This window comes from Bubalus bubalis, chromosome 9 (assembly GCF_019923935.1).
Source record: "Bubalus bubalis isolate 160015118507 breed Murrah chromosome 9, NDDB_SH_1, whole genome shotgun sequence".
Lineage (NCBI taxonomy): Eukaryota > Metazoa > Chordata > Mammalia > Artiodactyla > Bovidae > Bubalus > Bubalus bubalis.
The window spans coordinates 96,765,710-96,780,712 of NC_059165.1; the positions used below are offsets into that span (position 1 = coordinate 96,765,710).

The window sequence follows — 15,003 nt, forward strand, 5'->3', positions numbered from 1 at the left end:
TAACTACCCAGGGTCACAGTTGGTGGTAGGGCTGGGGTTTCACCCCCAGTCCGTGTGAATCTAAACCTGTATTCCTAACTATTATTAATTCTACTAAGGTCCTTGCCCAGAGGATCCTTGGTCTATTGATGACAATAATCCCAGGATCTTTTGACCTTCAAAAAAGTGTTAGTCACTCAGTTGTGTCCAACTATTTGTGACCCCATGGACTGTGTAGCCTGGCTGGCTCCTCTGTTCATGGAATTCTCCAGGCAAGAATACAGGAGTGGATTGCCATTCTCTTCTCCAGGGGATCAAACCCAGGTCTCCGGCATTGCAGGCAGATTCTTTACTGTCTGAGCCACCAGGGAGGCCCAGAGACACATGGCTAGCCCCAGAGCTCTCTTCCACTCAGGTTCCCAGTCTACTGGCTCCCTCCTTGATCCAATCCTGAAGTCTTATTGAGCAGCTGGGTGGGTACTTAGAACAGTGACAACCAGATACCAACCCTCCGCTCAAGATATAACTCTCACTCAAAGATGACAATGAAGCAGCCTCTAAGTTTTTATTAACATGAGTTTCCAAAAACAAGCATCCATATTAGTGTGGGGAGTGAGGGTGGGAAGAGGGGGAAGGGCAGGAAGAAGGAATTCTGCTCTATTGGTAATAAAGCTCCAGGTTCATCCCATCGTGGATTTCATCTGAAGTGAAGGTGTTAAGGAATCCTTACGGTGGGCTCCATCCCCATCCCCATCCCTCACGACTGCAACATCTGGGACTGGATCATTTTGATTTGGAAAGAAACCAAACTTTGTAAAAAGTTCATGTTCCTTCTGCACAACAGACATCCTGGAATCTCGCTCCACCCTGATCTCCTGTCCCCACTCAGGTGGAGCTTAGTAATAAATATTTTGACCAGAAAATGTCAAAGTCTTACAAGCCAAGTCAAAATATTTAGCCAACCACCCTCCTCCCCCAACAAAATAATTAGATGGCTCCCACTCTCTAAATACTTACCATGTGCCATATTCTAAGTTAAATAGCTTATGGGCATAACCTCATACAGACCTGAGTATTGAACATAGGGAACCAAGTCTGGGTATGTAGATCCTTCCTCAAAAAGTCAAAAAAGGATACAGTCCCCCAGAGACACATGGTCCTTAAAAATCGTGTACCTGTGGGATAAAAACTTTTTAGAAAAAAGTCTAAGGACGCTCTTCACCCCGGAGACCAGCTGAAAAAGTTCTGCCTAAAAAAAGGGCTGACTGCAGCCTTCCCTCAACCAAACCCTTCTGGCCTGCTCCTGTCCAGCCCCTAGTTCTACCCCTGTACTCACCACTTCTTCAATACGATCTTGTTCCAACGGGTGCCAGTTTGGGCTGCGATCAGCTTCTTAAGGTCCCCGATGGTGTCATCCGTACTGGACGCAGAGGAGTTAAGGAAAATGGGAAGAGGACTCTCCCCATTCCCGCCCCAACCCCCAGGTTTAACTACAATCACCCTAAAACAAAGACTGAGTTGCCTGCCTCATGCCAAGCATCCCCCGGAAGCCACAGCCCCTCGGTCGCCAGTGGATACTTGCACTTAACGCGCACCTTCTTCCCCAGACGGTCGTTGCAAACAACCTCGATCATCCTGGCTGGAGCAACACAAAGCGGGGACTGGGAGGCAACTGAATCGAGACTTCAGGGGTCCCCTAGGTCCCAAGACCCCCGGTTATTGAGACTTAACGTTCACGTCCCCATCACTCCCCGTCCCCATCACTCCCTTATATCGGAGTCTCCCCAGGCCCCTAGTTCCGTGTCCCAGGACTTCGGACCCCAGGGCTACCGCGGACGCCGGGCAGCCGCGCTCCTCCCCTCCAGTAACCCGCCCAGGCCCCGACCAACTCCAGGTAGCCTGAAGACCGAGCCGAGCCTCTCGCAGGCCAGCGGATCCTCGAAGGCCGGGTTCCCTCACCTTTTCCCGACTCCGGACTCCTCTACCTGGCCGTCTCACCTCAAATCGCCTGGAAGCAGGAGACGCCACAACCTCCTCGCACGACTGCTAAACCCAGGCCAGAGTAGACACTAAGAACCTACGCTAAAACAGGAAGCGGAAGTGCGAAACCGGAAGCTCCACCCCTCCCCCAGTGCCTGTCAACACGCCACGGAGTGCTCATCCCAGGGTAGGCTGTGGGCTTGCAGTTCCCAGGAGCGGTTTTGGGCTTCCAAGCCTGGGCAGGGGGACACCTGTGGACGGAGCGTTGGGCCGAGTGAGGGTCCCGGCTGGGGAGAGGAGTGGAGTGTCAGCGGTCTTGGACCGGCGCCCAGCCTTTTGGAGGCCCTTGGTCGAAGGCCCTTCGTTGTGCCGAGACACCGTCTAGTGTGGCATCTGGTGGGGACGCCCAGGCACATCCCGAGGGAACAGGGTTGACCTCCTGTTCCTGAGCCCAACGAAGCCTCTAACAGAAGCTTCAGGGCTACGGGGAGCCTGGATCAAGTCCTGCAGTTGTACTCTCCGCCCCCCTGCCTTCATTCAGGGCTGGACCCCGGAAGCGTTTTGCTCATCCCTCCCCTCTGGCTGTCTCGCCTGTCCCCAGGGACATCTGGGTTTCTGACTACAATCAGTAAGTAAAGGACTCTTCTGATTCTGGCCTGGGTACCAGCACTTACCAGCACTCCAGAATGGAGTTCAGCACTTACCAGAATGCAGCACTGATGAGGAAGCTGGAAACCAGCACGCGTGCAAGAGCTCCCAGGTCTTTGACTTCAAGGAACGTCGCTCCTGCCCTACAGAGGGCACTGTGTACCAGATCCCAACCTTGCTTTTCAGCCCCAGAGCAGCCCCTGGACTGATATGGTTCCCCAGGGCTGGTGGAACAGGGAACACCCCTTCCCAAATCCAACCTGCTTGTAAACTCACTATTGAACTGTTTCTTCTCAGCAGACAGAATTCTAGTTTGACGAGCCTAAAAGGATTCACTCTGAAAAGGGGCCGGCAACCTCTGATTCACCCAGTCCACCTTCTCAAAATACAATGCGAGATTCTCGGGCAGAAGACATGAGCTATCTTCCTGGGGAAAGGATGGATGCTCTGCGACCCTGTCGGGGCTGCCCTGACTTAAGGAACTGGCTCAAGAAGGGCCACCTCAAACACTAGACTCAGGGGCCTTCCTGCCTCAGGATTTTTTATTTTTTCTGCCTCAGGGCAGAAATCTGTTATTTCTCCAACCTCTGCAGAATCCCACTGAGTGGGCTTCAGAAGGCAGGGAATCTTAATGGAAAGTTTATTCAGATTGGAGACACAGATCCAGATGATGAATCAAAACCTCAGTCTCATTTCTTAATATTAAGCTGCATGGTCTCAACGGGCTTCCCAGATGGCGCTAGTGGTAAAGAACCCACCTGCCTGGGTCGGGAAGATCCCCTGGAGAAGGAAATAGCAACCCACTCCAGTATTCTTGCTTGGAGAATCCCACGGACAGAGGAGCCTGGTGGGCTACAGTCCATGGAGTTGCAAAGAGTCAGACACGACCGAAGCGACTTAGCACGCACACTTGCACACACATGATTCCAACATTTCCCTCTCTGATTCTCCTTTTCCTCATCCAGAGGAATAGATGGGGCAAGAAGGGAGATGGAATGTAAGGGGTAAGCTTGAAGGGACTGATGTGCCTGGGGAAGTTTAGAAAGAGCACATTTTTGCATTCACATAGAAACACTAGGTCACACCCGGGATTGAGGGTGTTGACCACTAGACAGCAGAATTGCTGAGTCCATATTCCTCTTTTTGGTGCTTTTGGTGTTTTCCCAGTTATCTACAATGGACATATGTTACTCTTGTAATAAGGGGGAAAATAAATTAAAAAAATTTATTGGTTGATTTGGCTGCATTGGGTCCTAGTTGCTGTATGTGGGATCTTTGTTCCCCGACCAGGGATTGAACCCGCATCCCCTGCATTGCAAGGCAGATTCTTAACCATTAGATGTCCAGGGAAGTCCCAGAAGAAATTTTGTCTTTTTTTCGCCATACCAGATAGCGTATCCGATCTTAGCATCCTGACCAGGGGCTGAACCCATGCCTGATGCAGTGGAAGAATGAAGTCTTAACTATTGGACCACCAGGGAAGTAAGTGTTATTTAAAAAAAAAAAAAAGTTCTCACTCATTTTTTATGTTTCATTCAAAGGTAGCTAGGCAGTTCCCTGGTGGTCCAGTGGTTAGGACTCTACTCTCTCACTGCCTAGGGCCTGGGTTCTGTCCTTCACTGCAGAACTAAGATCCTGAAAGCCATGCAACACAGAAAAAAAACAAAAACAAAAACAAAAAAAAAAAAAACCTTTCCTCAAAAGTAACCCCACAAATTAAAAAAAAAATTTAAACACAGGATTGTGTTGCTGAGCTTATGAGCTGGGGGAGATTGAAAAGGGGTGAAGAGTACTGCTGAAAGGGGAGGGAAATAAAGCCTGGGATTGTTGGGAGCTTGGGGATATACTGGGGGCCTGCCAGTCCCAGCTGGGCTAAGGCATCCTGAGGAAGTGGAGGGAATGGGCCATGGGAAGTCCCAGGACTAGGCTGCAACTGCTGCAAGGACTCCCTCCTCCAGAGCTGGGTGGGAGATGGAAAGGCCTCAGGAGACCGGACAATTCACATTAGAGCTGCTGCTGCTGCTAAGTCACTTCAGTTGTGTCCGACTCTGTGTGACCCCATAAATGGCAGCCCACCAGGCTCCCCTGTCCCTGGGATTCTCCAGGCAAGAACACTGGAGTGGGTTGCCATTTTCTTCTCCAATGCAGGAAAGTGAAAAGTGAAAGTGAAGTCACTCAGTCGTGTTCAACTCTTAGCGACCCCATGGACTGCAGCCTACCAGGCTTCTCCGTCCATGGGATTTTCCAGGCAAGAGTACTGGATTGGGTTGCCATTTCCTTCTCCAGACTCACATTAGAGACTTCTCTCTATTTCCTGATAAATGTCATTCAGAACTTCTCATGAAGAGACTCAGTACCTGCCCACTGGGGGCCAGGACAGCCCCACTCTCCCATCTGGGCCTCAAAAGGATCTGCTGTCATCTGCTACTGGGAGGAGCTAGGTGCTTCCCAGGAAGGAGAGTTCTGAGTCACAACTCAAGGTGCAAGCTGAGCAGGGCTCCTCTGCCCCTTATTACCTAAATTTCTGACCCAGAGGAAATTCTATGTGGGGGTGCCCATCCTTCCACTCCTGTTCGCTTGATGGGGAGGAGATGGTTCCTAGGAAACCTGTGTAACTGACAGAGGCATTGCCCCTTCATGATGCCATGGGCTTTCTAGAGAGAATCATAGCCAGAGAGCACTGAGATAGAGGCCCACACTCTGGTATCAGAAAAATCTGGGCTTGAGGCCCTCACAAGCAACATGATATTTGCATGATCCCTGGTGGGGGAATTAAGATCCCACATGCACTGTAGAGCTGGCCAAAAGAAAATTTAAAAAAGCAAACTCTTTTAGATGTATGTGTTAAATTTCTGCAACTATCTATCAACTATATCTGAATAAAGCTTAAAAAACCTATATTGCTTTCACTTATCCATAAATAAATACATAAAAAGTAAAACACTGTGGTAGTCACCTATTAAGATGAGGAAACCAGAAACCCCTGGACTACCAGAGTCCAGTGGACCACCATGTCAACCATTGGATGACCAGGGAAGTCCCAGTTTGGCATTTCATACACGATTTCTTCTGTGTGTGCGTGTATTAAAAACATATCTTGCCAGGGGATTCCATGGTGGTCCAGTGGTTAGGACTCAGCATTTTTGCTGCAGTGGTCTGGCTTCAGTCCCTGCTTAGGGAACTAAGATCCCATAAGCTGCACAGCATGGCAAAACAACAAAGCCCCCAACAAACAAACAAAAACCATGTATTACCACTATAGGCTCTTGGGAGTGTGATTTAGTAAAAGCTATTTTATATATATATATATATATATATATATATATATATATATATACACACACACACACACACACATATGTAATATATACTTTCTATATTTCTATTATAAATACAATCTATTTCTATATGATAAATCAAACCAGGAATTGGGTTGATGTGTCAAAGGACATGCCTCATGTGAAGAGTTGTCTCATTGGAAAAGACCCTGATGCTGGGAGGGATTGGGGGCAGGAGGAGAAGGGGACAACAGAGGATGAGATGGCTGGATGGCATCACTGACTCGATGCACATGAGTTTGGGTGAACTCCAGGAGTTGGTTATAGACAGTGAGGCCTGGCGTGCTGCGATTCATGGGGTTGAAAAGAGTCGGACACGACTGAGCGACTGAACTGAACTGAATGTTTTTTAAATGAATTAATTTAGGAAAGTCATCAGCTAAACAGTTATTACAGTGCAGGTCTTATTCTCCAATTATGTAGTTCTTTCCTCAAATAGTATGACAAAATTCAATGAGAATGTAATTTTGAATAGCTTTTGCCAAATCACACTTACAAGAGCCTATAATGGCAATACATGGTTTTTTGTTTGTTTGTTGGGGATTTTGTTGTCTTGCCATGCTGTACAGCTTGTGGGATCTTAGTATATGTTACACATATATGTATATATACTTTGGCCACCTGATGCAAAGAACTGACTCATTGGAAAAGACCCTGATGCTAGGAAAGATTGAAGGCAGGAGGAGAAGGGGACGACAGAGGATGAGATGGTTAGATGGCATCACCAACTCGATGGACATGAGTTTGAGCGAACTCCGGGAGCTGGTGATGAACAGGAAAGCCTGGTGTGCTGCAGTCCATGGGTTCCCAAAGAATCAGACACGACTGAGTGACTGAACTGAACTGAACTAATATATGTATATAAGAGAATGTTTAGCTCCAGTATTGTTTAGCTTACCTGGAAGCAACCTGAATGCTCATCAATACAGGAGTGTTTCAATAAATTTCACTGCCCTTATGACTTGGCAACTTTAAAAATGAGTGTTATATATGTGGAGGAAGTGTCAATTCAGGCTCTGTGGAGAACAATTTGGCGCCATCAGTAAAAGTAAAAAATTCCGTGTCTTTTAACAAGCTATTTCACTCCTACAAATTTATTCTCATGCACAAAAAAGCATTATTAAGTAAAAAAATAGGGACTTCCCTCTCTGCCTAGAGCTCCGCTTTTGGTCCCGCCCTCAATTCCGCCCTTTAGGGCTTGGCATCAGCAGCCCACTCCAGTACTCTTACCTGGAAAATCCCATGGACTGAGAAGCCTGGTAGGCTACTGTCCATGGGGTCGCAAAAAGTCGGACACGACTTCCCTGGTGGCTCAGACGATTAAGCGTCTGTCTACAATGTGGGAGACCCGGGTTCGATCCCTGGGTCGGGAAGATCCCCTGGACAAGGAAATGGCAATCCACTCCATTACTATTGCCTGGAAAATCCCATGGACTGAGAAGCCTGGTAGGCTACAGTCCATGGGGTCGCAAGGAGTCGGACACTACTGAGCAGCTTCACTTCACTTCACTTAATCGCCCACTCACGCATTAGGAGCTCCGTCCTAATCTCCAGCCACGCCCCCAGTCTCGTTCCCGCCCTTAACCCCGCCTCAGGCCTCAATATCGCCCGAGCCACGCCTTTTGTGTTTGGCCCGCCTCTCCGGCCCCGCCCCCGAGTCTTGTTCCCACCTTAACCCCGCCCTGGACTTCGTTATCGCCTTAGCCACGCCTTCCGGGCTAGGTCCCAGTCCCTAGTCCCATCCTCTGTGCGGAGTTCTGATACCTTGCTGGTCTGGCTGCCAGGTCCAGCCACATCCCCTCAAGAGGAAAGCCGAAACTCCGCCAGCTACCGGAAACTGCGACCACCTCCCTGTCCGCACCCTCTTTTTCCCCCGCTTCTTAGGGCCCGCACAGGGCGAGTCCCCGGGTTCCTTTAGACGGAAGCGGAAGTGCGTGTCAACGGGATCATGGCGACTTTTGCCGACTTGCCCGACTCGGTCCTGCTGGAGATCTTCTCTTATCTCCCGGTCCGGGATCGGATCCGAATCTCCAGGTGCGGCCGCCCCCTGCGGGAGGGAAGGGCCAGGCGGGGGGCGCATCAGGAGATGCACATCTGATCCTCGCGGGGCCGGGGTCGTTCTAACGGCGGGTCCCCTCCTCCAGGGTCTGTCACCACTGGAAGAAGCTGGTGGACGACCGGTGGCTGTGGCGACACGTCGACCTGACGCTCTACACGGTATGCGGGTCTGGCCGGGCAGGCCTGGGCCGAGGTCGGGTTGGTCAGACTTCGAAGACCACGCCTCCAACCCTGTGTTTCGAGCGAGGCTCTCCCGGGTGCGTCCAGCCCGTGTCCCTTACTTGCTCTGCAGTGACCTCCAGGCCTCAGTTTCCCCATCTCCAGAATGGGTATAACCAAGGTCTTGCAGGAAAAGAGCTTATTGATGAGTTTTCATGGAGAAATTTTCTATAGTCGACTTAGTTCTAGAATTAATCTCCTGAGTAGTCAACCAAATCATTTCAACTTTCTCCCACTTGTGCTTTATTTATTTTTCTTTGTTGTTGTTCAGTCGCTAAGTTGCCCGACTCTTTGCAACCCTATGAACTACAGCACACCAGGCTCCCCTGTCCTTCACTGTTTTTCCGGAGTCCGCTCAAATTCATGTCCATTGAGTTAGTGATCCTCTCTAACCATCTCATCCTCTGCTGCCCCCTTCTCCTTTTGCCTTCAATCTTTCCCAGCATCGGGTCTTTTCCAATGAGTTGGCCCTTTGCATTTTTCTTTTTATTATGAACTATTTCAAATAGATATAGAAATGTATAGAGGATATAATATCTGAAACTATGTACTCACCACCTAGATTTAATCTTTTTAAACCTTTGGCTTTATTCACTTCAGATCTTGTGAAATACACATACAAATGTTTCTATACGAATATATGCATACAACATTTGCACATATGTTTCTTGCACTTTTGAAACCCTCCTCAGAGATAACCGTGACTATAAAGTGGATTTGTATCCCTTCATGTTTTTATTTACTGCCTTTGTATGTGCTTATAAGCAATATACAGTATTGTTAATGTGTTTCTAAAATGGAGATAAAACTACTCTTTAGATAATTAAATGCTATTTTACTTATATTAATATATCCACCCATTAGCAACTTTATTCACACATCACTTTTGAGATTTACTCTAATTAGTACTTGTAAATCTAATTCATTCCTTTTAATTGCTGTTAAATGAATTTACCACAGTTTGTTTCTCTGTTTTCCTGTTGACAGATGGTTAGATTATTTCCAACTTTCTACTATCACAAACAGCTTTATAAGACCGTGTCTCAAGCTTTATTGTGCATATAAATTACCTGTTAGTGTTAGGTTGGTGTTGGCCACTCAGTCGTGTCCAACTTTTTGCAACCCACCAGGCTTCTCTGTCCATGGGATTTCCCAGGCGAGAATACTGGATTGGGTTGCCATTTCCTCCTCGGGGGGATCTTCCCGACCCATTGCATTGACAGGCGGATTCTTTACCTCCAAGCCACCAGACTATTTTATTACGAAAACTTTCAAACGTATATAATAGTTAAAAGAACAGTACAGAGAACACAGAGTTGCCCACCACTAATACTTAATACATTTGTTTTATCATCTCTTCATCCATCCATCCCTCTTTCCATCAAGCTTTTATTTTTCAAATGTTTATTTATTTTGTTTTCCCATTTTATTTTTTAAGTATGCTTCAAAATCAGTTGCAGATGAGTCCACTTCTAAAACACTTTAGTACCCATAATAGAGATTAACTAGGACATTTGTTCTACATTTCTCTTTTTGAGGTTTAACTTTTTAAAATCACACATCATGAATAATTCTTACAAAAATGTGGAAGTAGTATAACTATGTATGGTGATGGATATTAACTAGACTTATTGTAATGATCATGTCATAATACATATAAGTATTGAATCATTATGTTGTATGCCTGAAACTAATAAGTGTTATATGTTAATTATATCTAAATTAAAACAAAACCAAAAAAAATTGAAATATTGTCACAAATGAAGCAAGAGCCTTTGACAGTCATCCCCTGGTATCTCTACCCTTCCCCAGAATAACCACTATTATGTGTGGAATTTCCTTCTGTAGCATTTTCTATGCTTTTGGACCCTTGGGACTTTATAGGGAAGGAAAGGGCAGTGGTTACAAGAGCAGGATTGGCCTTTGGGGTCAGGCTGTGTTGAATCATAGTTGTACTCTTGCAGCAAGATTCGGCCAATGCATTTTTACAGGTGGAGGGGGTGGGGGTGGGGACGGAGACCTGCTTTGCAACCAGGTACTGTGTGAGCGTTCTAGTTCAATGCTCAGCGCTGCATCTGGCAAACAATAGTTACTCAATACAAGTTAACCATTATGGTTGAAATAATTGTGCCCATATAAATTATAATATATATATAATAGTCTTCCCAGGTGGGGCTAGTGGTAAAGAATCTGCCTGCCATTGCAGGAGACATAAGAGACACCAGTTCAATCACTGGGTCAGGAAGATCCCCTGGAGAAGGAAATGGCAACCCACTCCAGCATTCTTGCCTGGAGAATCCCTTGGACTGAGGAGCCTGTTGGGCTACAGTCCATGGGGTCACAAAAGAGTCAGACATGACTTAGCAGCTAAACAACAGAAGTACATAGTATTGTTTCTTTTTTCTTTAACCTTGAAGGTATCATTTTGCCACTCCTTCCTGCATGTCTTGAGGAGTTACCCACAGTTTGAATCTCTGAATCCTCTTTGTTCTTAGTTGCTATCTACATGGCTGTTATCACTGGACATTTTTGCTGTTAAAACCACGATGTCAGAAACCAACGTTTCTGTAAGGTAAATTCCACAAAACAGGTATTACTAGGTTAGGCAGTGTGTTCATTTAAACCAACTAAAGAATTCGTTTAAAAAAACATAAGTGGGGGGGTGGGGCGCAGAGATAAATGCACAGGATTGAAAATACACAAAATTATAAACATTGGAAAGTAAGGTCCCTCCCTGCTTCTGTCACCCAAGTCACCTTGTTCTTTCCCAGAAAGGCAGTAGATGTTCCTGTATTTTAAAAAACAAAACAGGTGCCAGTGGGTGTCCATATTTTAAATTTCAGTGAAAATCAGATTGCATTTCAAAGTAGCCAGACCAAGTCCCACCAGCAGGACCCAAGAACTGCTTCTCCACATCCTGGCTAGTGTTTGATATCATGAAACTTAAAGGATTTTCTCATTTGTCTTTTTACAAGTAAAAATGATTCAACTTCTGGCTTTGTGGCCATTTGATATTTTTGCCAACAGTGGCTTCCACTCTTGTGAGTTACCTTTTAGTGGCCGGTGTTTCTAGTGAATCCCTTTCCTCAGCCCAAATTTGCAGGTCTGAATTTGATCAGGAAGATTTGATTCCTCTATCAAGAGTAGTTAACAGGGGAGTTTGAGATTAAAATATACATACTACTATATATAAAATAGGTAACCAACAAAGACCTACTGTATAGCACAGTTGGAGCAATACTCAATATCTTGTAATAACCTAAAATGGAATAGAATATAAAATATATATATAGATCCAGCCATATATACATATATTCATCCATATATATACACATATGGGCTTCTGTGGTGGCTCAGGTGGTAAAGAATCTGCCTGAAATTCAGAAGACCTGGGTTTGATCCCTGGGTCAGAAAGGTCTCCTGGAGAAGGGAATGACTACCCGCTTTAGTATTCTTGCCTAGAGAACTCCATGGACAGAGGAGCCCGGTGGGTGACCGTCCATGGAGTCATAAAGAGTCAGACATGACTGAGTGATTAACTCTTTTACATATATATATATATATATAGCTGTACACCAAAATAGCAATCACTGAATCACTTCGCTCTGCACCAAAACTAATACATTGTAACACACTGCCAATCAACTATATTTCAATGAAAGTGTGAAAAACATGAATTTAGGAATAAAAGGATTAGGGATACCAAGAACCCAACAGAAAAGCAATAGCTGAGAGACAGCAGAATATTGTCTTGCCTGGTCATGGATTTTGCTAATAAAAAAGTCATATTTACCAAAAAAAAGTCAACAAATTCTATGGTATGCAGTTTCTTTTTTCTGCTTTTTTTTTTAAAAGGTAAACTGTACCTATAATAAAATACATGAAATACTAGTTATTTATAGTTTGTTTTCTACAAGTCTAACTTCCCAGGGTTAAATTTTGCAGCTTTCACTATTACTAAGCTATGATTTTTTGTTTGTTTGTTTGTTTAAATCTAGATCTAATTTACCCTGGGCAGTTTTAACCTTTTTCAGTTTTATTTTGTGTTGCTCATTTCTATGAAGAGATGGTCATTAAGAATGGGATAGGCACTTCCTTGGTGGTTCAATGGTTAAGACTCCAGGCTTCCACTGCAGGAGGCGAGGGTTTGAACCCTGGTTGCTGAACTGAGATCCCACATACCACATGGGATGGCCAAAAAAAAGAAAAAGAAAGAGATAAAAATATTGCTGAGTGGATTCACTTTTTTAAAAATCTTAAAAGGTATAAAGTTTTATTAAACCTGGAATCAATAGTATTATTTCATAAATTAGCAGTAAAATTTTCCTAGGGTATATACACAGATTACAGTGATTTTCATTGTGCAAGGAATTGAAAGGTTTAGAAACAGGCTTTTTGTTGTTGTTGTTTCACTTTCTTACTTATTTCAGAAGGTAATGAGACCCACTGTCCTGGTAGAGACAGATATGTTATGATGGTCTCTTATCCACCATTGCTTTTGTTCAAACTTAGAGGTCAAAATGATGGGGTTAAACCATCCTGTTACTCCTGGAAAGGTATCTGGTTGAGTAAGGCTGGTGAGGGAAGGACAGAATTCCCAGGAAGCCTCAGAACCCTAGCTGGGGCTTGTCTGTCTCCAGGCGGGTGGGGTCCCTGGAAGATGCCCCATATCTCTGGTCCAGACACCCTCCCACCTCTGGCTCTTACAGATGCGGCCCAAAGTCATGTGGCACCTCCTCCGCCGGTACATGGCATCCAGGCTCCATTCCCTACGGATGGGCGGCTACCTGTTCTCAGGCTCCCAGGCTCCCCAGCTGTCCCCTGCCCTGATGAGGGCCCTGGGTCAGAAGTGCCCCAACCTCAAGCGCCTCTGCCTGCATGTGGCCAACCTGAGCATGGTGCCCATCACCAGCCTGCCCTGCACCCTGAGGACCCTGGAGCTGCACAGCTGTGAGATCTCCATGGCCTGGCTCCATAAAGAGCAGGACCCCACGGTGCTGCCCCTGCTCGAATGCATTGTGCTGGACCGCGTCCCTGCCTTCCGCGATGAGCACCTGCAGGGCCTCACACGTTTCCGCGCCCTGCGCTCACTGGTGCTGGGTGGCACCTACCGGGTGACTGAGACCGGGCTGGATATGGGCCTGCAGGAGCTGAACTACCTGCAGAGGCTGGAGGTGCTGGGCTGTACCCTCTCGGCCGACAGCACCCTCCTGGCCATCAGCCGCCACCTCCGAGATGTGCGGAAGATCCGGCTGACCGTTCGGGGCCTCTCGGCCCCTGGCCTGTCTGTCCTGGAGGGCATGCCAGCCCTGGAGAGTCTGTGCCTGCTGGGGCCACTTGTCACCCCGGAAATGCCTTCCCCACAGGAGATCCTCGCCTCCTGCCTCACCATGCCCAAACTCAGGGTCCTTGAGCTGCAGGGGCTGGGCTGGGAGGGTCAGGAAGCAGAGAGGATCCTGTCTAAGGGTCTACCGCACTGTATGGTCATTGTCAGGGCCTTGCCCAAAGAGTCCATGGACTGGTGGATGTGACTGCACCCCCACCCCTGACCCAGGGATCCCCCTCTTAGCTTTCATTAATGAGATCTGGACCCTCTGAGCAGCACCTTGCCAGTAGGCAGGTAATCAGGTTGGAGAGGCCTGAAGGCCACAGGTAGAGAGAACCCAGACCTTGGGGTCTTCAGGTCATTGGAACCGTGGTTTACCAGCTGTATGGCCTCTGTGACATGAGCCAGCCCCTCGGAGGCCCTATCCTCACATCTGGAGATGAAGAAGACCACAGCTACCTCATGGTTACGTTACAGAGCCTTAATGTTTACCACCCCGGGTCCACCAGTGGTCCTCCATGAAGAGCTGTTCTCAGGAACAGGACGATGCAGAAGGGCAGATTAGGACTTAGGGAGACCTGAGGGGCCGAGACCCCTTAGGAAGCCTAGAAAGGCTATCTATGCACGCACACCCGCACACTAACATGTCATTGAAACGCAGACACACCACTGATAACACTGACAGACCTACATGCACACGGGAGATGTGGAAAGGAGGGCAGATACAATTCATGCTTTGATGATCAAAAATGTTAATAAAGATCTGAAGCTGTCCTTTCTGTATTTTGTATTCTGAACTTTCCCAACTTTCCATAGTGTAATTTTGCTATTAAAGACAATCTTTTTTTTTTTTTTTTTTAAGCGTTTGGTTTATTTATTCAACAAATGTGTCTCAAGCTATTTTACAGGGACTGTTCTAGGCACTGGGACCACAGCAATGAATGAAACACACACAAGGAAGAAGGCAGGGTGGTCAACAGGTGAACATACGCATGGAATAGTTTTAGAGACTCTGAGCCAATAAACTAGGGCCATGTGATGGACGCACGTGTGTTTGGTTGGCTGGGCAGGTGGGCTTCTCTGAGGGGAGACCTGGGAGGCAATGAGGAACCAGCCCTGGGGAGCACTAGGAAAGACAGAAAAAGCAAAGACCTAAGATGGAAATAATGAACTTGGCATTTTCTGAGGATGGGAAGAAGGTCCCAGGGGCCAAGGGAACAAGGGGTGAACAATAGTGAAATCAGACAGGATGGAGACGTTGGAAGGGCCTCACAGGTGGCTTTGGTTTCAGGGGTTCCGTAAGGAGAAACTCGTTTTCCTGTTTTTGAGTCTGAACCACTTGAAAGATGCAGGTGGCAGACAGCGATCCTAAGTGCCTACCCTTGAAATGAGGTGTGTGTGTGTTTTTGAAGTAGAGTTGATTTACGATGTTGTGTTCATTCTGCCACACAGCAA

At 46.7% G+C, this 15,003-nt stretch overlaps 2 protein-coding genes and 1 long non-coding RNA gene across 8 annotated transcripts; 1 reads left to right on the top strand and 2 right to left on the bottom strand.

Moving 5' to 3' along the window:
* Window positions 1–530: 530 nt before the first annotated feature.
* On the bottom strand, window positions 531–2,067 carry UBL5 (ubiquitin like 5). Of its 4 annotated transcripts, none has more exons than XM_006044423.4 (5): window positions 1,978–2,067; window positions 1,558–1,618; window positions 1,316–1,399; window positions 1,117–1,154; window positions 531–680 (listed from the first exon to the last, which is right to left on the bottom strand). In XM_006044423.4, exons 2-5 carry the CDS (start codon window positions 1,611–1,613, stop codon window positions 637–639), a joined length of 222 nt encoding a protein of 73 aa, XP_006044485.1. In that variant the 5' UTR covers window positions 1,614–1,618; window positions 1,978–2,067; the 3' UTR covers window positions 531–636. The 4 variants fall into 4 exon arrangements, with proteins under 4 accessions (XP_006044485.1, XP_006044483.1, XP_006044484.1 ...); XM_006044421.3 differs by having other exon boundaries at window positions 1,558–1,675; XM_006044422.4 differs by having other exon boundaries at window positions 1,939–2,067.
* LOC102406090 lies at window positions 2,068–7,848 on the bottom strand. The gene is made up of 4 exons (XR_326338.3): window positions 7,710–7,848; window positions 6,844–6,961; window positions 2,664–2,750; window positions 2,068–2,210 (listed from the first exon to the last, which is right to left on the bottom strand). It is a non-coding gene; the product is annotated as an uncharacterized LOC102406090 (long non-coding RNA).
* On the top strand, window positions 7,837–14,409 carry FBXL12 (F-box and leucine rich repeat protein 12). 3 transcript variants are annotated; one of them, XM_006044425.4, is made up of 4 exons: window positions 7,914–7,979; window positions 8,090–8,162; window positions 10,718–10,794; window positions 12,932–14,409. In XM_006044425.4, exon 4 carries the CDS (start codon window positions 12,932–12,934, stop codon window positions 13,751–13,753), a length of 822 nt encoding a protein of 273 aa, XP_006044487.1. In that variant the 5' UTR covers window positions 7,914–7,979; window positions 8,090–8,162; window positions 10,718–10,794; the 3' UTR covers window positions 13,754–14,409. The 3 variants fall into 3 exon arrangements, with proteins under 3 accessions (XP_006044486.1, XP_025149347.1, XP_006044487.1); XM_006044424.4 differs by lacking the exon at window positions 10,718–10,794 and having other exon boundaries at window positions 7,837–7,979; XM_025293562.3 differs by lacking the exon at window positions 10,718–10,794 and having other exon boundaries at window positions 7,909–7,979; window positions 8,090–8,260.
* Window positions 14,410–15,003: the final 594 nt, after the last annotated feature.

Bases quoted from the DNA above. Each gene is read 5' to 3' on its own strand.
- UBL5 (XM_006044423.4), bottom strand. From the start codon at position 1,613: ATGATCGAGGTTGTTTGCAACGACCGTCTGGGGAAGAAGGTGCGCGTT. The intron at 1,155-1,315 runs GTGAGTACAGGG...TTTATCCCACAG, and splicing joins AAGATCGTATTGAAGAAGTG to GTACACGATTTTTAAGGACC. The intron at 681-1,116 runs GTATCCTTTTTT...CCTTCACTTCAG, and splicing joins CCATGTGTCTCTGGGGGACT to ATGAAATCCACGATGGGATG.
- FBXL12 (XM_006044424.4), top strand. From the start codon at position 7,894: ATGGCGACTTTTGCCGACTTGCCCGACTCGGTCCTGCTGGAGATCTTC. The intron at 7,980-8,089 runs GTGCGGCCGCCC...CCCCTCCTCCAG, and splicing joins GATCGGATCCGAATCTCCAG to GGTCTGTCACCACTGGAAGA. The intron at 8,163-12,931 runs GTATGCGGGTCT...TGGCTCTTACAG, and splicing joins TCGACCTGACGCTCTACACG to ATGCGGCCCAAAGTCATGTG.